This window comes from Platichthys flesus, chromosome 10, assembly GCF_949316205.1.
Source record: "Platichthys flesus chromosome 10, fPlaFle2.1, whole genome shotgun sequence".
Lineage (NCBI taxonomy): Eukaryota > Metazoa > Chordata > Actinopteri > Pleuronectiformes > Pleuronectidae > Platichthys > Platichthys flesus.
In genome coordinates this window covers 2,505,721-2,526,125 of record NC_084954.1, presented here as the reverse complement: position 1 = coordinate 2,526,125, position 20,405 = coordinate 2,505,721, and the positions used below count along the sequence as shown (strand labels likewise).

The 20,405-nt window shown below is 43.3% G+C and overlaps 2 protein-coding genes across 3 annotated transcripts; both read right to left on the bottom strand.

Annotated features, from left to right (window-relative positions):
* Positions 1–624: 624 nt before the first annotated feature.
* LOC133962027 (phospholipase A and acyltransferase 3-like) lies at positions 625–7,515 on the bottom strand. 2 transcript variants are annotated; one of them, XM_062397461.1, is made up of 5 exons: positions 7,382–7,515; positions 3,013–3,118; positions 2,616–2,878; positions 932–1,115; positions 625–737 (listed from the first exon to the last, which is right to left on the bottom strand). In XM_062397461.1, exons 1-4 carry the CDS (start codon positions 7,391–7,393, stop codon positions 969–971), a joined length of 528 nt encoding a protein of 175 aa, XP_062253445.1. In that variant the 5' UTR covers positions 7,394–7,515; the 3' UTR covers positions 625–737; positions 932–968. The 2 variants fall into 2 exon arrangements, with proteins under 2 accessions (XP_062253445.1, XP_062253444.1); XM_062397460.1 differs by having other exon boundaries at positions 625–1,115; positions 7,382–7,514.
* A 50-nt stretch (positions 7,516–7,565) lies between these two features.
* On the bottom strand, positions 7,566–9,955 carry LOC133962026 (phospholipase A and acyltransferase 4-like). The gene is made up of 4 exons (XM_062397459.1): positions 9,846–9,955; positions 8,869–8,971; positions 8,478–8,734; positions 7,566–8,106 (listed from the first exon to the last, which is right to left on the bottom strand). Exons 1-4 carry the CDS (start codon positions 9,855–9,857, stop codon positions 7,945–7,947), a joined length of 534 nt encoding a protein of 177 aa, XP_062253443.1. The 5' UTR covers positions 9,858–9,955; the 3' UTR covers positions 7,566–7,944.
* Between the last annotated feature and the right edge of the window lie 10,450 nt (positions 9,956–20,405).

Here is a 20,405-nt window from a genome sequence, read left to right as displayed (position 1 = left end):
ACTTACATCAGCCCCACTTAAAAAAAAACGTCCTGACTCTGTAAAAACACATTTATTTCCACAAATGTCTCGACTTGATAGTTATAACACTCATATTGGTCCTCACAGAGCATGCTACCCCCCCCCCCCCCATGCAGCATGTAGATCTGTGTGACTCCTCCTGGCTCCACCTGCCTCGTCTGGAACAGGCTCCACATGTGAACAGTGTTGGACTGTGAAGCAGCTCAATGTTGGCACAGACACGACGGAGGATAAAAACCCTCTGAGCTCATAACTAGAGCACAAGAGAAGCATCACTGTGTTCTCCTCTTCCTCTCCACTGCCCTGCTCCACCTCTCACCGCTTCATCTACTTTGTTCAAAAACAAATCTAACATCCTTTTATTTTCCTGCAAAGTTCAGATACTCGTTTCAAAAGTAACATAACAAAACATATTGAAATTAAAAACACATCCATCATGAGGAGATAGATTTCAATTAATTCTACTTTGATTATTACATTACATATATAATGAAGAATTGATCTCAACGCAACAAATTAGTGGGATGAAAAAATGGAAACATATGATAAATGTCTTTGCTAAATATATTTTTGAAATGAAAAAAATCATTTACACTGAAAAAGTTGTATCTTAAATTATTTTATTGCAAATAAATTGTGTGCAGATGATTATTTGATCCGTTTAAAAAGTGAGGAATGACATGAAAGACAAAGAAACATCCCTAACATCACATCACATCATATCACATCACGTTTCATAGCGCTGCATGCGAGTGTGGTGCCCCTGAACAGACTGTCGAACATATTATGACCACCTGCCCCCTACACAGACCACCCTCGGAAGCCGGCCTCTTTGACGTGGGACCAGAGACAAGGGCATGGCTACAAGACACTGAGTTGGACCTCTGATGTTACACGAGAGAGACATCACGTTTCAATTAGCTGATGCTTTTTATCCAAAGAGACTCTTAACTGCTGAAACGACTGAGAAACAGAGCTAAATAGACAAAAAATGCCAAAACTACGACTCTTCGAAAGACAGGGGAGTCTCCGGTGACCAAGCCTCCGATTAACAAGGTGAAAGTGAAGATTGCATTCCAAACGTTATTTTCCACCTGCGAGAGACAAGATGAGACAACCCATAATTTTTTAAACAATCAACAAACTGTAGGTCAAAACATTTTGAGAATTTTTCATTCAAATAGAATCTGGACGAGTGGAATGTCACTCAGTAAAGCTCTGACACAGTCCCCTTATGAAACCACACTTAAAGGTTCAATGTGTGTAATCTAATGACATCTAGTGGTGAAGTGTCACGTTTCAGCTGAATACCCCCCCCCCCCCCCCCCCCTTCCAAACATGAGAGAGAACCTGTGGCAGCTTCAGTCGTCATAGAACTCAAAAGGTTTAGTTTGTCCAGTCTGGGCTACTATAAAAAACACGGCTGCCTCCATAGAGAGAACCTGCTCCTGATGTAAATATAAAGTATTTAAATATTAGGTATGTTCATATAAAGTATTTAAATATAAGGTATGTTCATATAAAGTATTTTATTATAAATGGCCCATTCTGGGGTACAGACAACAACAATTTGTACAATTTAGATGAAACACACTAGTGGAAACATCACTAGGATTATTGTATATTCAATTTCTGCCAATAGATTCTTTCACCTAAATCTTACACACTGGACCTTTAATGTCTGTGAGATGGTTGGTTTAAACATTCTGGATTATTATACGACACAGTGAAGGTGACAGATGAACCCAGTGATTAAAGAGTTTGTTCATTTTCCTCTAGTGTTTGAAATATCACAATGGACTCACATCTTCATGTTCTCAGCTGCAGTAGATTGTGTTAAATAAATAAATAGATAAATAGATTAATGGCTCAATAAAATTAGTTTTACTCACATCTGTTCTGCTGTGATTAGAGTTGAAATGTTTAAGAAGCTTGTTTACTCTATTATAAATCATGTTCTGATTCATTCTGTTCACATGGCATCTGAGTTTATTATAAACACGATTGTTCATAATGTAAAGATGTGGTTTCATATGGGCTGCAAAAACTGAACTAAACAAACTAAACGTTACCTGATTAAACCTGTTTATAAAACAGATTTACCAAACAATAATAACATTAATGATGTATTTTCAACATTATTAATCAGTATTTCCTCTGCAATAGCCTTTCAGAATATTTATATTCCTCTCGAGGGTCATTTTAATCGTTTCCACTCATTTCATGCTCTATATATATTTGCTTTATTTATATTCATTTTAATTTAGAGTAGAGTTTACAATAAAACAGTATAATATCAAGCCTCATTTACATTTTATGCAATAAGGGTTTGATCACAACACCATAGGAATATATATCAGCTGATTTAGATAACTATTATGAATCCTGTCTCTTTGATTCTTTTGAGTCATATCAGAGTTGTAGAGAGAGCTTCTCAGTTAGCGGAGCGTTCAAGACCATGACTCACTTTGTGGAGAAAACAGAAAGGAAGACTCGTCTACTGTCAATCACCTTTTAACAAACACAACATCTACACACTAGTTCTGCTGTGGAAGAGTTAACAAGGTTAACGAACACAACAGTCAGATACACACCTGACGAGACTCTGCCTTGCCGTATCGCATCTCGTTGGCAAAGTGCTCACAGTTGTAATCAACAAGGTCATACTTTGGCTCGCGGCCCACCCTCTCACAGGCCTCCTTCACTATGATGGAAGGATCACAAGGCTTGTACTTGTCATCCAGCAGATTGTTGACCTGGTAACGGTCACTGCCGACCACATCGGCAAACTTCTCAAGCTTCACCTCTGCTCTGCTGCTGCTGCTTGGATTTGCTGACGAGCCAGATGACTGACCACCTGTGTGTTTTATAGAAAAGACAAAGAGGAAGAACAGGGAGGCAAAGAAAGAGGAAAGGAGGAAGGAGCCATCATGAAATACACGTCATGTCCATGTGATATTCTAACGTGAATATAGTTATCACTTCACTCACCCTCTGGAACTAAATGAACCACCATTTGTCCTCCGATGTAGACAGCCCAGTGCTGATAGGGTTCATCACGGAAGATCTCGATCAGGTCTCCTGGTTTTCCTTTAAACTAAAAAGAAACATGAAAATACAAATATAAATAATAAAGTGGACATGTAGTCAATCAGAATCAGAATCAGGTTTATTGGCCAAGTAAGTTTTCACAAACAGGGAATTTGACTTGGTAAAGTGGCTCTCAGGTGCTTACACAGAATACACATCACAAAAACAAACATAACAAAACAAAACAATACAAACAGTCCGAACAGTGCGATGGTCTAAGAAAAGAAGTGCAGGTGTGCATATTACAATATCCAGTGAGAGTGAAATAAGTAAACATAATTAAATATAATTATAATATATATTATATATAATATAATATAATTCCGGGAGTAACTGTACAGTGGTTATTATAAGGGTCCAGAGTTATTACACAGTGCCAGAGTGGGTTGGCCGTTCAGTAGTGAGACGGCGAGGGGGAAGAAACTGTTTTTGTGTCTGGTTGTTTTGGTGAACAGCGATCTGTAGCTCATACCAGAGGGGAGGAGTTGGAAAAGATTGTGTCCAGGGTGAGAGGGGTCTGCAGTGATCTTTCCTGCCCGTTTCTTGACTCTGGATGTGTACAGGTGATCTTTCCAGACCTGACTGTCCGTTGGAGTCTGTTCTTATCCAATTCAGTGGCCGATCCAAACCAGACAGTTATGGATGTGCAGAGAACAGACTCGATGACTGCAGTGTAAAACAGAATCAGCAGCTCCTGAGGCAGGTTGTGCTTCCTAAGCTGGCGTAGGAAGTACAACCTCTGCTGGGCCTTCTTTTGGAATTTATTGATGTTGGGTTCCCACTTCAGGTTCCGGGAGATTGTGGATCCCAGAAACCTGAATGATTCCACAGCTAACACAGTATTGTTTAGTATGGTGAGTGGGTGCAGTGCTGGGGGGCTCCTCCTGAAGTCCACTGTCATCTCCACGGTTTTAAGCGTGTTCAGCTCTAGGTTGTTTCGACCGCACCACAGGACCAGCTGTTCGACCTCCCGCCTATATGCAGACTCATCATTATCCTGGATGAGGCCGATGACTGATGTGTCGTCTGCAAATTTGAGGATTTTAGCAGATGGGTCTCCTGAGGTGCAGTCGTTGGTGTAGAGGGAGAAGAGCAGTGGGGAGAGCACTCATCCCTGAGGTGCACCAGTGCTGACTGACCGGGTGCTGGATGTTATTTCACCCAGCCTCACCTGCTGCTTCCTGTCTATCAGGAAGTTTGTGATCCACTGACGGGTGGAGGCAGGCACAGTGAGCTGGATGAGTTTGGTGAGGAGGACTTCTGGGATGATGGTGTTGAACGCCGAGCTGAAGTCCACGAACAGCATCCTTGCGTAGGTCCCTGGGGAGTTGAGGTGTTTCAGGATGTAGTGCAGCCCCATGTTGACAGCATCATCCACTGACCTGTTAGCCCGGTAGGCAAACTGCATGGGGTCCAGCAGGGGGCCTGTGATGTCCTTCAGATGGGTCAACACCAGTCTTTCCAATGATTTCATGACCACAGACGTCAGAGCGACGGGTCTGTAGTCATTCAGTCCGGTGATGCAGTGTTTCTTAGGGACTGGGACAATGGTGGAGCGTTTGAAGCAGGAGGGGACTTCACCCAGCTCCAGAGATCTGTTGAATATCCGTGTGAAGATGGGAGCCTGCTGTTCTGCGCAGGCTTTCAGACAGGAGGGTGACACACCATCTGGGCCTGGTGCCTTCCTTGTCTTCTGTCTCTGAAAGAGCTGGCACACATCCTCTTCAAGGACCGTCAGCGCTGGTGGGGAGTCAGGGAGGAGGGGGGAGGTGATAACAGGGGGTGCTGATGGTTGTGTGAAGACCGGGTTGGAGCGGGTGAGAGGTGTTAATGTGGGGTGATCAAACCTGCAGTAGAACACATTCAGATCCTCAGCCAGTTTAGGGTTCTCCATGGGGCGGGGGGAGGTTGTCCTGTAGTCAGTGATGTCCTGCAGGCCTCTCCACACTGAAGCAGGGTCGTTAGCTGAAAACCTGTTTGTCAGCTTCTCAGAGTAGTTATTCTTTGCCACTCTGATCTCCTTAGTCAGTGTGTTTCTGGCCTGGCTGAACAGGATCCTGTCCCCACTCCTGAAGGCCTCCTCTTTAGCTTGACGAAGCCGCTTAAGCTTTGCTGAGAACCACGGTTTATTGTTATTAAAGATGCAGTACGTTTTGGTGGGTACGCACATGCCTTCACAAAAACTGATATATGACGTCACAGTGTCCGTGAGTTCGTCCAGTGATGAAGATGCAGCCTCAAAAACACTCCAGTCAGTGCAGTCAAAGCAGGCCTGTACATTACATTACATGTCAGTTAGCTGACGCTTTTGTCCAAAGCGACTTACATATTTAGAACACTCACACCCATTTCTGCATTTTAGGGGTTCAGTATCTTGCCAAGGACACTTAGGCATGCAGATGGGGAGAGTGGGATTCGAACCGGCAACCTCCTTGTTGCAGAACACCCGCTCTACCCCCTAGGCCAGTGGTTCTCAACCTTTTTTCAGTGACGTACCCCCTTCGAAGAAAAAATTCTGCAGAGTACCCCCTAACCAGCGCAAAGCATTTTTGGTTGAAAGAAAGATGTAATGTGATTTATTAAGCCTTGTAACTAGACACATTCAAATTTAAAACTCCATCAATGTCCATAACATTGCTCATTTGTAGTGGTCTCTCTTGAACTATTTGGAAATAAAAACATATAAAAATAACTAAAGACTTTTATTATTATCTCAATATAAATAAAGATTTGTGCACCTCAAAATAATTATCAACTTAAAATGACCTCTTTTGGGATCATAATAAAGATATGTTCTCAAACTGAACTCATTAACTTAATTATAGCTAAACACTTCTTCCCAAAAAATAAATCATCAACTTAGTTTTAATATTTATCATCTTAAAATATCTTCTTTAAGGATCGAAAAGAATACTGACAGGTAGCATGTTTCTGTTTGCTTCAGGGAGGCTTTTCGCATCGTGTCTTGAGATGACCTGACTTCAGAAAGTTTCCTCTTAAAAAACTCAGGTGGCTTACCAACATAACTTTCATGTTTTGTCTGGAGATACCGCTGAAGATGTGGTGGCTTAATGCCACTGTTGGCTAATCTCTCCCCACAGAAAAAACAAAAAGTGTAAATAATCCAATCTATGTTATTGTTAATATTATTGAAGTGTCTTTCTGTTATTTTATTGTGAAATATTTGCTCGGTTTAAGGTCATACAATTTCATTTCCGCTTTTGTATTACATGCTTTTATTTTGAAAGGGTACCAGTAGAGACGCGGACTTCTTGTTATGAATCATTAACTTCACAACGGAAAACTTTTACGTTTTAGCGCCCCTCCGAAGAGGCACTAGCTCTCACGGTGTTGTTTAGGGAAGGCCCCCTACTCTGGTTTCGCCTTCTTTGGCGCTTGTCCCTCCGTGTTTCAGCAGCATTGCTGCTGCACTTCAATTTGACTCCATTGTTGAAGTTTTCAAGGCAGGTGATGACAGGTGATGACAGGTGGCGTGTGCCAGGTTGGGTCAAACCATCGGTATGGGGGAGACTCTGTTTTTTTAGGATAATTAAATTGAAAAGCCTACTGAATATAAAATTTAGTTCATGAACTTACACTTATATTTTATTGAATATTTGTTAAATAAACATTTTTCAAGGATTTTTGAATGGATGCTAATTTCAAATATATAAAAAAAAAATCTCAAGTACCCCCTGGAGTACCTTCAAGTACCCCCAGGGGTACGCGTACCCCCATTTGAGAATCACTGCCCTAGGCCACGCTCTCCCCAGTTCCAGCTTTGACTCATTGGTCCATTTCCTCACAGTTTTCACCACAGGCTTTGTAGATTTTAATTTCTGCCTGTAGCTTGGGAGGAGATGAAGTAGGCAGTGATCAGAGAGTCCCAAAGCTGCACGGGGGACACAGCAATATGCATTCTTCAGTATTGTGTAGCAATGGTCCAGTGTGTTTTTTTCCCTGGTGGGACACTTAATGTGCTGCTTGTATTTTGGCAGTTCACGGCTGAGATTTGCTTGGTTGAAATCTATGAAATCTAAATATATCTTCTCCTTTGTTAGATCTGTTTTTGTCTTTGTTCAGGTTCGATTCTGTTCAGCTACATTTGGTTAAAGTTTATAAAACTTAAGTTCTGTTCAGTTCACCCCTTATGGACCAGAACTCTGTATTTTTTCACTTTTTTTATGTTCACAAAGAAAAGTTAAAACAGTCTCACTGTAAAGGAACGAAAACTAAATCTACTGTAACTAATGAGCAGCAGGAGACTCACCGTTTGTGCCATGTCTTCAGCTCTTTCTCTATCAGCTTCTGTCGCAGACTGTGTGGTGCACTGGAATACTGCACATCTGCACGTCCCCCAACATTCCAATCATTTCCGGTAAGTGGGCTGAGTTTCATTTCTCTAGAAATGGGCAGCAGCAAATCTCTGCATTCAGGTTTTGACCAAACACATCCATTGTTGAAAAGATAGTTTTCATTTAATTCTACTTCGATTATTACATTAAATATATCATGAAGAATTGATCACAACAAAACAAATGAGTACAATGAATAAATGGAAACATGTGATAAATGGCTTTTCTAAATATATTTTTTACATTCACAGTTTAGATTCAAGTCTTAAAATTAGGAAAATCATTTTCTCTGAAGAAAGACTTCAATTAGTTCTGATTCAAGGTCCAGTCTTTTAACTGTGTTGAAGGAACCACAACAACCGTTTCCTCTCTAGTCTGCACAAGTGAAATTGTTTATTTAAATAGTTTCAATCATAATCAATGTCATCTGAATCAACTCAAACAATAGAGAGATCTTTGTTGTCATGTTTCTGTCTCATTAGTGCCAGTGTTGATGATGTCTTCTTCTTTTCTTCCTGTAGTCTTCCTCTTCCTCTTTCTGTTCCTCTTTGCTGGAAAGGCTGCTGAACAGAGCTGCACCCAAAGCTGCTAAGACCCCAACTGCTAACACACCTCCTGTGATCAAACCTGCTGTTTGAACCTGTGAGAGAAAAGATGAGAAGAATGGTTAATATTTAATAATCTAAAAACTGCAGGTCAAAGGTCACTAGGTTCTGCCACAGTCCCCTTATGAAACCACACTTAAAGGTTCACTGTGCAGAATCTAATGACATCTAGTGGTGAAGTGTAAGGTTGCAGCTGAACACCCCTCACCTCACCCTCCCCCCCTTCTAAACAAACTCAACATGTTTAGTTTGTCCAGTCTGGGCTACTGTAAAAAACATGGCTGCCTCCATAGAGAGGACCTGCTCCTGATGTTAATATAAAGTAAGATAGTAACACAAAATTTACACAGAAATTCTGCTGTGGATGAGTTAATGAGGTTAAAGAACACAACAGTCAGATACACACCTGTCTGGACTCTGCTTTGCCGTATCGCAGGTCAGCAGCAAAGTGCTCACAGTTGTAAGAGACAACGCTGTACGATAGCACACGGCCCACCATCTCACAGGCCTCCTTCACTATGATGGAAGGATCACGAGCCTTGTACTCTTCATCCAGCAGATTGTTGACTTTGAAACGGTGATGGCCGACCACGTCAGTGAGCTTCTCACGCTTCACCTCTGCTCTGCTGCTCAGAAGCTCAAACGAGCCAGATGACTGACCACCTGTGTGTTTTATAGAATAGACAAACAGGAAGAACAGGGAGGCAAAGAAAGAGGAAAGGAGGAAGGTGCCATCATGAAATACACGTCATGTCAATGTGATATTCTAACGTGAATATAGTTATCACTTCACTCACCGTCTGGAACTAAATGAACCACTTCATATCCTCCGATGTAAACGGCCCAGTGCTGATAGGACCCACGGAAGATCTGGATCAGGTCTCCTGGTTTTCCATTAAACTAAAAAGAGAAGAAACTTGAAAATATGGATATAATTGATAAACTGGACATGTAGTCAATGTGAATGTGCAGTGATCAAAGTGCTCTTCATCGTGGCTTCCTGTTGTGTTTGTTTGTGTTCACGAGCACGAGGGTCATACGAGGACACAGCCCTGCCACAGGTTGACTAACGAAAGAAACTCGACTAATGAATCAGGACTTGGAGGAAAGTTCACTGGAGTCGATTTCACACCTAAAAGTGTGTGGCACCACTTTGTGCCACACAGGGACTTTAACTGCAATAAGTCACTTCAGTTAATAGTTAACACATATTTATTTATTATATTAACCTTTGGATCTTATTTATATTACATCACTCAAAAGACAGCAAATCAGATAAATAACTTTCTGGCTTTTGTTCCATGCAACATACTTTCCTTATTCTTAATGAACTGACAGCACCTCAGGTTCTATTGGTGGTGCACACGTTTAGTTTTCTAACTTTGAGTCACTCACTGAAGCCGGCCATTAAATACAGGAGGTAGATAATTTATTGTTTAATGCTGACTTACTAACTAACCGTTTATTGGGGGGATGGAACTTGTAGTTAAGCTGTTTGTCTCTCTTTGCTCCTTTTGTTTCTGAAATGCTCTTATCAGTCATTATATATTTTCCCCTTTGTTAGATCTGTTTTTGTTCAGTCGACCTCTTGTTGAAAAGCAGTTGTGATCACACACTTCATCCTGTTTATTCTGGTTTCTGTTGTAAACTCTTTGATAAAATAACATTTTAAAGCTGCTTTAAAATGCTAATGTTGTATTTTAATGATATAACCAAAGCACTTTTCGAAACAAAAACTAAATCTACTGTAACTAATGAGCAGCAGGAGACTCACCGTTGGTGCCATGTCTTCAGCTCTTCATCTATCAGCTTCTGTGTGAACACTGGATTACTGCAGATAAAGAACCTGTATAACCTGCCTGCACGGCCCTAATGTAACAATCATTTACTAGCAGAGGGCTGAGTTTCATTTCTCATGAATTGTGCAGCATGTCTGTTCAGGTTTCAACCTTTGTGAAGCTGTGAGAGAACATTTGCTCAGTGTAAATACTGAGGTGGCAGGTGAGTCACAGCCCGAGGATAATTTTCAGGAAGGCATCCAAACTGGGAGAGCTGTAAGTTTCACTTCTCCCCAGCTCCTCGTTGAGAGCTTGAAACAGGAACATCCCATCGTCCTTTCAGCTCTGCAGGATGTTTGGAGAAACCCCCCGACTCAGATCAATGCTGTTGTACTATGTCTTAAAAGCAGCTGTAATACCGAACGTCCTGCTCCCAGGCCAAGAGCCGTTTTAAAAAACTCTTTGTATTTCCACTCTGCTCTCTTCTGGTTGTCTTCAGCTCATTGACAGTGGAAAGAAGCCAGAGGAGAACTGACACCAAACATTCATCTCACTTCCTGTCCATCTCAGTCGACACTGGATGAGAGGTGGATCTTCACTCAATTACGAATCTTCATTTTTGCCCGTTTGAAGAGGGACACCTTCAATTTGACATATTCAGGCTCAGGCTGTGTAGAGCAGAGAGGACACTTCACCAAAAGCTCCTCGTCTTTGTCTGCAGCTTCTACGTGCTCGGCTTCGCTTTTTTATCCTGCAGTATTTTGTCCTGTGTTAGAAACCTCATCAACACACCCACTCGTTGAGAGTGACATGTTCCTGCTGTATTCTCATGTGGACTCACTCTGACCTCATCTGGAGCTCTGAGGAGCAGGCAGGAAAAACTCTAGAACAATATCTGGGGATCAGGGGATGAAAGCAGAAAAAACTGTAACACAAAAGAGACAATTTCCAGGTAACTTTCTTCTCCTTGTGTCTCTCAGTCCTTCTTTCTGATATCATTCTCTACCTCATATCCTTTATTCCTTCACTCCATCATGACCTCCTTCCTTCTCACGCTTCTACCTGTGACCTTTGACCTTCCTTGCTGAACTCTGCAGCATGTGTGTGCTGGGTTTAATCAGAGCCCCGAGGCAGAAAGCAGAGCTCTCATCCGGCAGAGGTTTCATCTTCTACCCCCCTCGTCTTCCTCTCCTCCTGTGACTGAGGAGCAGCGGTAAAACCTCGTCGAGCTTCGACCGGCGGACTCTCATTCCTCCTCCTCCCCCTCCCCCCCTCCTCCTCCTCCACGCTCAGTGCAGGTTGAGTCAGGGCTCTGGTCTTTGATATGCTAATTCCTTCCTCTTTTTCATGTCTTGTTGAAGTATCGACTGGTTGTGTGTCCTCAGCTCGATCCTCGTCTGAGAGAGGGGGGAGATATCGTGGAGAGAGAGATGCTTAGTCAGTGATTTGCAGACTTTTCCCTCATCGAGTCTTAAAAAGAAGAAACCAGTTGAACCAGGTGAGACATAAACCTACATCGTAATATATACAGTATCTTAAAATGTTAATGAATTAATACTTCATAGTAACTTTACTACAAACACAACATTTTTATATTTATATGACTGACACTGTCTGATTAAAAAAATCATTGTTGGAGGAAATAGGAGAAGTTAAATGGTGAATCAAGAACAATCAGATTGTGTGTTTTTTGTGTCTCAGACTTTCAGTGAAATCCTGTGGTGTTAAATCACCCCCGACTGCATCTTGCAGAAGAAGGAGCCCAGCCTGAAGCCGCCTCCTGTAGCCATTCACCCACAGGCAGTAAATCACGCCGGCTGGTTGGCAGAGCTCGTGCATCAATGTTTAACGGCTAATTAAAGCCAGATCAATCTCAGTGCCACCGGTTCTCTTTTATTCTAAGTCTCCAGAAAGTAGTCTCATGGTACCTTCATCCCAGCGAGGAGGAGGAGGAGGAGGAGGAGGAGGAGGAGGAGGAGGAGGAGGAGGAGGAGGAGGACAAGACCCATGATGTTTGTTCAGGGTTGCCACTCATATTTGTACAGAGGACAAAGCTTCACAGGCTCTCTGGCACCGTATGAAGGACGTGTTTTCACGGCAAATACAACCGTCCACTTATTTTTTTCCAGAAGCCAAATTTCAGCAAAATGAGTTTTGTGTCAGTTGCCATGGTGAGTCGTCAGGCACAGTGGGCAGAGGATGGTCAGCGGCGGCCGGGGTCAGAGGTCACAGCTGAGTTCTTTATTTCTACTGTGGGGGAACACATAATTATACAGTGAGGGGGGTGAGATATTAACCCGAGAACAAGGGTACCTGGAGGAGAGGGAAAAAACAAACAGGTTTGTAAATAACGAGAATAGAAGCAGGAGTTTTTCCACTTGCAGCCATGTAGGCCTCAAATTTCAACTATGTGAAACAGAATATGTGTTTTCAAACCTCGGAGATGCTCCCAGCTCCTATTGTAATGTTCAACAACTGTGAGGACAACAGCTCCTTATCTGTGCTCTCGTTTAGTTCCTCCATTCCTCTTGATTTTTTCCCGGGCCAAGAGTTTTTACTCCGAGAAGAGACGTGAGGAGAAGAGAGAGAAGATGCCAGCGACTGCAGATTGGTCATCTCTGAAACTAAGACGGCATGGCAATGAGTCCTCGGCAGTGTGGGATGATGGGTGATGGGAAAGAGGTTCTTGATTCCCCGTCCTGCTCTGGACCAATCAACCACAGCCGCTCACATCATGTGGTCCCAAACAGACCCAGGAACTGATGTGACCCTGAACCCTGCCCGCCCTCTGCAGGCGCCCTCTGCAGGCGGGGAGCTCAGTCCCCCTGATGACACGATGACTGTGTTGACCTGCATGTGTGTATTCTTGTTATCTGATTCAATTCAAGTCCAAACTCAAGACTTATTGGGACTGATTGAAAAGTGTGATTCCTGGGTGGATCATCGAATGGATATAATAAGAATCAAACCATAACTCTAATCTGAAAAGCAACTGATTTCAGGAGTCATCTGTCGTTATCATCAGATGTCTCTCTGAGTGGTGATGACTGCTCGAGTGCATCCGTGCTGGGAACGACACGTGGAGATGAAAACTCTCGACAGACTTTTCTGTAAAGTGTCAGAATCCTCAGGCAGGAGGTGAACGATGACTCACAGAGAGACAGAGCCGCCTTCTGCTCGGCCTCTGCTTCTCCTCCTCGTCTCATCCACGCGACACAGACAGATGGGGATATTCTCACCAGCAGCCGGCAGCAGTTGAAAGGTGCCTCACTGCCGGTGCCTCACTGAAGAACATGCTGCTGTTACTCGTCTGCTGGGACGGAAACTCTGCCCGTGTGAGCTGAAGCCGAGGAGGTGCTGCAGAGGCCTTCTCAACTTCAAAACAGTTCAAAGTAACAATCCACGACAGTTTTATATATAAATATAAGAAGGTCCATGTTGTGACCTGTGAGGCAAACTGCAGATACTCCACGAGGGCGTGTATATTTGTGGTTTTGAAGATAAGTCGCTCGGCAGCTCATGAAAAGCAAACATCACAGGGAGGAAAGGAGAAGAAGAATCCAGAGTGAAAAGTGAAGCAAAACCCAAAAGAGCTTTTTCACAAATGTACATTTAAATATTACTTATTTATGTGTTTGTAACGAGTCTACTTATTCTCTTGCTGTGTACTATCTTCAAACATATGCTTTAATCTAATCAGCATTTTTGTTCTGTTTACTTTATCTTTGTAGCTTCCCTGAAAGGTTTTCACACTATTATATTTTTATAAACTGTCACGATAAAAATATTGAATCTCATTTAATTTAATAAATAAACATAACATAATCTCCATAGTAATACTATATTCTATTATATCACACTTGGAACCCATAAACTGAACTCATTGACAGAATCAACCACAGTCACAGAGCAGATGTTATTGTTTTGTGTGTAGCTGTGTTTTACAGTTTGAGATCTTTGGGACCATAAACGTAAAAAAATTCAGATTTATTAGTAAAATAGGAAAAAGATCCTGATGTATAAAGGGGATGAAACCAATAATTAAAGTTCCTGTGATGCTCGTTGTATTTCAACCTCTGAAAACAAACCTGTGTAGTGAAGCAGTGTTTAATGACACATTATTATTCCAGACTTTCCCTCCATGCACTCGCCCACAAACAGATCCCACACCCGACGTGACTCTTCTCTTGAAAGAGGCTTGGCCAAATAAGATAACACACTTACATAATATACAGTGTATGGGAAGTATATATTTATTCACCCGATAAATCCTGTGCCTGCACATTTTCTCAGATAACTTCATTTCAGCCTCACAGTTATTTCAGATCCCAGTTTTTTTCCCCACCTTGCTGATAAGTCAAATCAGGTAAAGAGCTTTGAGAGTTTAGATCTACAGAAGCAGAATCACGTCATCGAGGGAAACACCACAAGCTTCCCAGAGGTGGAGCTGTTGAATCAGCAGTGGATTCCACTCTGAGGGGAATGATTCTACATCACTGTGCTCAGCCGCTGATAGAGACGCTTCCCATGCCGACACAGATGAGGTAAGAGAGCCTGATAGTTTGATCTAGATAACAGTCGCTCTCCTGTTTATCCACTTCCTCCAGTGACGTGATGATAAGCAGACGTTCACCCCCAGGGGTCAGCACAGAGCACCATTACAGCACAGACCTGTTTTCCGACAGAGCGGCTCAGTGTGAGAAGTGTTTGACAGGTCGAGGCCTCGCACCTTTGTCTGAGAGGCATCAGCTGACTTCCACGCTTCCGGAACCCACACATCCCCACGCTGTTTGCACAAGGCCCGGTCACAGATGATTGATTAGCCCTTATCTCCCCCCCGGTGAATCTGAGCCTTAATTGAGCACGGTTTGGTTACAGATCCTTTTCTCTGGCCATGAAAGGCTTGGCCCGCACTCCGGCTTCTCCCTCGCGATGAATGGCAGCGCTTCGGGCCAGGCCGTGCTGTGGGCCGAGCTTTGTCTCCCTGACGGATGGCTTCTGGTTGTTGAACAGCTTCCAGGAGATCGTTATTGACTTGATCTGACAGCGCTGGTGACTGCCAGGGCCCGGCATCCTCTGCTGCCAACACGGACAGCTGCAGAGAGCCGGGGGGCAGCGCTCAGGCACGCTGACCCCTGCTTGTGTAACTCAGATCACCCTCTTCAGCAATGTTGGTCTCACACAGCAGAACACTTCCCTGCTGCAGATGTGCCCCTGAGCAAAGCGTTTAATCCGTCCTCCCTGGTGTCAACTGGCAGAAGAAGCCGTCACATTCGGCTTTTTGTTCGGGATAGATATGTCTTACGTGGGCAAACAGCCAAACTGATTTACAGCCTGTGGGATCTTGGGTCAGTTTCTGCACCTGATTGGAAGTCAGAGGTGTTTGCTTTTTTAAATTACATATTTAAAAAGCAAACACCTTTTACTTTCCACCTGCTGCCGCCTGTAGTTCAGTTTCAGCCATGGCCTTGAATTTATATAAATATATTTTCCACCAGTTACACAACTTGTTTGTTCCCTCAAATTGTATTTCCTCGTGCAAACAAATAATGCTTCTCAGGACATAATCATCATGTAAACAAAATTTTGTTTTAATGTGATGTAACTTAAGTGTAAGTGATTTTCACTCGTCCTTTTCAATTAAAAAGCTTTTCAGCAATGAAAGATTTCACAAAACATGAAGTGCAATAAGAAGGAAGTACAACAAGCTGCTTACAAAACAACTTTTGGGAAGTATTGCTAAATACACATATTAACCCCAAATATGTAGAAAACAACAAATTCCTTGCTTTAAAAAATAAATAGAATCGTAACGCAAAAAAATTCAGTAATCAAAAACTTGAGCTTCTTACATTCAGGATGATAATTGCTCCTGTAAATAACAGCAGAGAATTATCACACACACACACACACACACACACACACACACACAGACCAGGCGAGCAGAGAGTGCACAGGGTTGTGTTGTGGTTGGTGGAGGAGGAATCAGACAGAGAGGAGGTGAACAAACTGCTGCTGCACTCTTTAATTAGCTTCTGTTTTGTTTTTTTTGTTTTTTTTATTGCTGCACAATGAAACTCTGTTCAGAGTTTATCTATGAAAAACATGAGCTAACCTTTCAGAGCAGGGTCAATGAGAAGTGTGCGCCCTTTGTTTCCCCTGGATATACTTCAGGAACTCCTTCATTTCCCTTTCATCAACTTATCTAGTCGTCCTTCGACCGGGATAAACATTTTCTGCAAAACACAAAACTGCCATTTTGTTTCTGCTCGGACTGTGATTAATGTTCCCTGGTCTCATGTGGGAAGTGAAATCTAAATACACAAACTTTTAAAGAAGTATCTGAAAATATGAACTCTTAAAGGAGAAAGAAACTAGGCTCATGTTCAGTTTCAGGATTTGTGTCATTACTTGAAAAAGGTTAACGTGTTCCAATGGTCAGAAAACACTGTCCTCAGAATGTCCATCGCTGCAGCTCCTCTTTTCAGCCTCTGTCTCAAACACTTGGTTTTAGCTCCCGTCTCTGATTGGCTAGCTGGCTCTCCCAGTTGTGATTGGTCAGTCGCTTCCAGTGTCCGCCACCGCTCTTGTTTTACCTTGTTCATTCAGCTCTGTTGAGATGAGTAAGTGTTGCAACTAATGACTGAGAACGTCACATTTCTTTCCATTTGTACAGCTGGAGGTTTAATGAGGCGGCTCAGGTTAAGATTCAGGTTAAGTGCTGAATGTATTACAGCAGCGTGGGCCCCTGGGAGACCTGAACCAATGACCCTCTGCTCATTAGCTGCTCCATCCTCCTGCTAATGGATACAGTCGATGTTCCTGAGATGCTGCTGCAGCCTCACATCCCAGGGATTGGGATTTGTCTCATTTTTCTCTCAGCAGCTGAACACTTTGTATTTGAGCACATGCGTTTGCCTGGAGAATGAATTGGAATTGACTTTTAATCGACCACCTGGAGAAAGGAGAAATCCGACGCAGAGTGGGGGAGCTCGGTGGATTTGTTGCGTTCACAAGAAGACACAAGAAGACAGAACCAGTATCAGTGAGGACCAGCGTCCCTGCTGCGGCGCCGAGGGAGGAAACAAAAACCTGCTCATATTTAAAACACCTCTGTTTTACTGAGACTCTTGTTTTGTGTCTCACCTGCAACAAGAAACAAGGTTCAAAGCAAAGAGTCTTTACACACGTCCCCAAAAAAAACATGCCCCTTATCAAGTTCTTTCTCAGATATCTAAATTCTTAAAATTCAACAAAAAGTGAATCCTTCCTTCAGCGCAGGAGGAGAAGAAACCATTTGAAAGTCAAACTGTGACAGAACAGTGAAACCACTGTGTTCACCAGGGCCCGATAACAAACGAGGTGTCAGTCTGTGTTTTAATTTAAAAGATGGCCAACAAGTGCATCCTGCCCCCCCTCACACACACACACACTCCCTGTTTCCCACTACTGCACCGAGCACCTGTCTCACCATGATCACGACAGTGCACGAGAGTGCCCCGGCTCAGGATTGTTAATTCAGCGTGGCTATGCACAGAACAGTTGTGCGTGTTAGTGTAAACATGACATTTGGCCGGCAGCCACACACACCATCCTGCCGTCCGACAGCTGAGGCCGAGCCGGGTTCGATCCCCGAGGACGGAGAATCAATCCGTCAGATCAGAACGACCTCCTGTTTCACAGACGTGTGTGAATCACCTCTTCACATGCACTGGGAAATCACCAGCTTCCTCCCTGTCCCAGTTTAGAGCACCATCGTCTGTCCACTGTGGAGCGGAACTTAACGAGCTGTGATTCATTCACTGGGTTTAATTGATATTTAAGTTTTTAAAAGTTGTGTAAAATGTTTTTACTCCACTTTTTGCTCCTTGGTGTCAAAAATCTAAAATAATCCAAAAGGTCAGAGTTATCATGACTCGTCGTTCTCTTCTGTGTTAAAGGAGCTTTCCACCAATTTTAACTTATGAAACAAAATCTTTTTAGAAACTTTAAATAACTTTCTCATAGATTCGTTTCACAGTCGGCACCTTATCACAAGAAAAAACATTGATTAATTAATACTAATTTAAAAGAAGCTGCTCCTTCAGTCCAACTGGGTTTCAAAAGCTAACTGAACTGAGATCAGTGAGGTTTTATATTTAGACTCATCAGCCCCAGTCAGCCTCACTGGTGCCATGTGGCACATGCATGTTTAAACAACCCATCACAATGATTAACAGCTGCCCTCCGAACCAGAGCAGGAGAATGTTCTGCACTGTTCATCTTCTCCGTCCCCGTCTCACAGCTAGAGACGTGTGTCCTCTTCCCTGTGCCTGTACCGGACTGCCTGGACAGTAAAGATTTAATATGTGATGTGATGGGGGGGGGGGGGGTCGTACGTCTTCTGCCCGGCCTCAGTCCAAACAAAGCTCCCTGGGTACAGAGTGTGGAGGAGCGTCTCCAGGAATAGCCCGGTTCTGGCATCGCTCAGGTCCTTATAAAGCCAGGTACCGAGCCCGGGTGCCAGGGATGGAGCTGAGACACTGCAGGGTTTCTTCAGTCTTTACAGCCGGAGCCATGTTGCTCTACCCTCTCACACTCTGACAGGAGGCTCTGTGAGGGATCAGGACTCATCCCGGACTCCTCACATAGAAGCACGCCAGTCTTTGTTTCACTCGCCGTGAGGATCCTGATTGTTCGAGGGCAACTTAGAAATAAATCCATCTGAACCCGAACGGCTGTGGCTCAACATGTCGCCTGTGGAGGAGAGAAGTCCTGGTGACAACCCGTCTCGGGAAGCTCGCTGTCATTGTGAAGATAGATTTGTCATTTTTGAAGCAGTTCAAATAAACAAAGATACACAGTTTATCCAAGAGACCTCGTTTAGAGAAATTAATTAATGTGCCAATTTGAAATATACGTTGTTCAAGTGACGGGACATTTGAAATAAAGGAGAAGGTCTGAGTTCCTCAAGCTCCTGGTAAAGTATTTTATTTCCTGTGGTTGTTTCTCAGTCAAGATAGAAACCGTTATATTTTGGAACAACGAACCAGATCCAAGTTGTTTTTTCTTTCTTCCACTTTTCTTTCATTTCACTATTTTCCCAGGGGACAATTCATGGATCTTGATGTAACACAACTCGTTCCTCTCGTGTGTAATCTGCTGCAGTTTGATTAAATCTGGGACAGAGATGCTGTTTGTCTGGTCTTGATGTCAGTGAATGAATTTCTCCACAGAGCGAGCGGTGTTATCTTCGTGAGAGCGCTCCACCTCGCTTCCTGACTTCCTGTCCGTGGCAGCCCTCCTGACCTGGGGCCGGAACAGGAGGCCGACTCAAACACAAGGTCGGGAGGACCTCGGTGGGTTTGATAATGTGTGAGAGATGATCTCTAATGCGGTGGGAGCCGGGTGTTTAGACCGGGCCCTGGTTTCCTGCTCGACTGATTCTCTATCTGCGTTTCTCCCACTCACACGCGGGTGAGAAGCGTAAATAACATTTGAAGGTCCCATCACCTCAGACTTATAGACCAGAGGCTCCGACACCTTTCAGCTCACGTCCCCAAATATACTGTGAGACATGTGAAACTCCATAAAGATAATTCCCCTGCTGTAAATGAAGCTGCCTCTAATCTATCGTCATCACCTCAGGGGTCACATGGAGACTAAATTAGGAAATAAAACGTCTTAATTCTTAAAATGCTATGGTTTTATTGTGAATTCACTTTGTTTCTAATTTGAATTTGACTTCACGACCTTCCTCCTGCGTCTTGTGACCCCGCCCTGATCAGGTGCAGGTGCATGTGGCTTTTAAACAACAGGACCAGGTGCTGTCTTTCTTTCCAACATTAAACCGGCAAAGTTTTTTGATGTTAAAAGCTCGTTGAACGTGATTTGAGGGTCGTGCCTTTGGCGCTGCTTGAAAACACAAGGGTTTCTCAACTTCTACTATGCAAAATTTACCCACAATGCAGTTCGGCACCACATGACATCACCTCATTCAAAAAATGAATGAGCGGCGTCTCCTGAAAGAGTTTCCCCACCGTGCAACCAGCCAATTACAGCGTAGTGTAAATGCTGAGATGGTGTGTGTCTGTAAAACCAGCTCCGACTCGTCTGTAACACACTTCAACAGATTTCAGGGGCTGAACAGAGACATAATGAAACGTGCACAGGAGGCCCAGCTGCTGCCGTCCCACACGTAGAGCTCGTGAAAACAAATCAGTCCATCACCACACGCCGGGGGAACCGCCGCGGATTGTAATGACTGCCGGACGCAGACAGAGAGAGGTTATATGGAAGCTGGTTAAATGGCCTTTTAATAGCATGGAGGGATACTTAGTGATTTCTAATTATTCCAGGCAGCAGCGGCTGTAACTCCGGCACTTAATCTGATCTCATTAGCGGGTCCCCGTCTGAAGCAGTGGTTTATATTGATCGTCAGGACTCAAACGCTGGAAGTTAATTAAGCGATTAAACGAGGAAACAAATTAGTGAGTTTGAACATTACACATTGTTTATATCTGTTTTTAATTTAAATAACATCCTTTCAAATGTGTCAAGAAACATCAAACAAATCT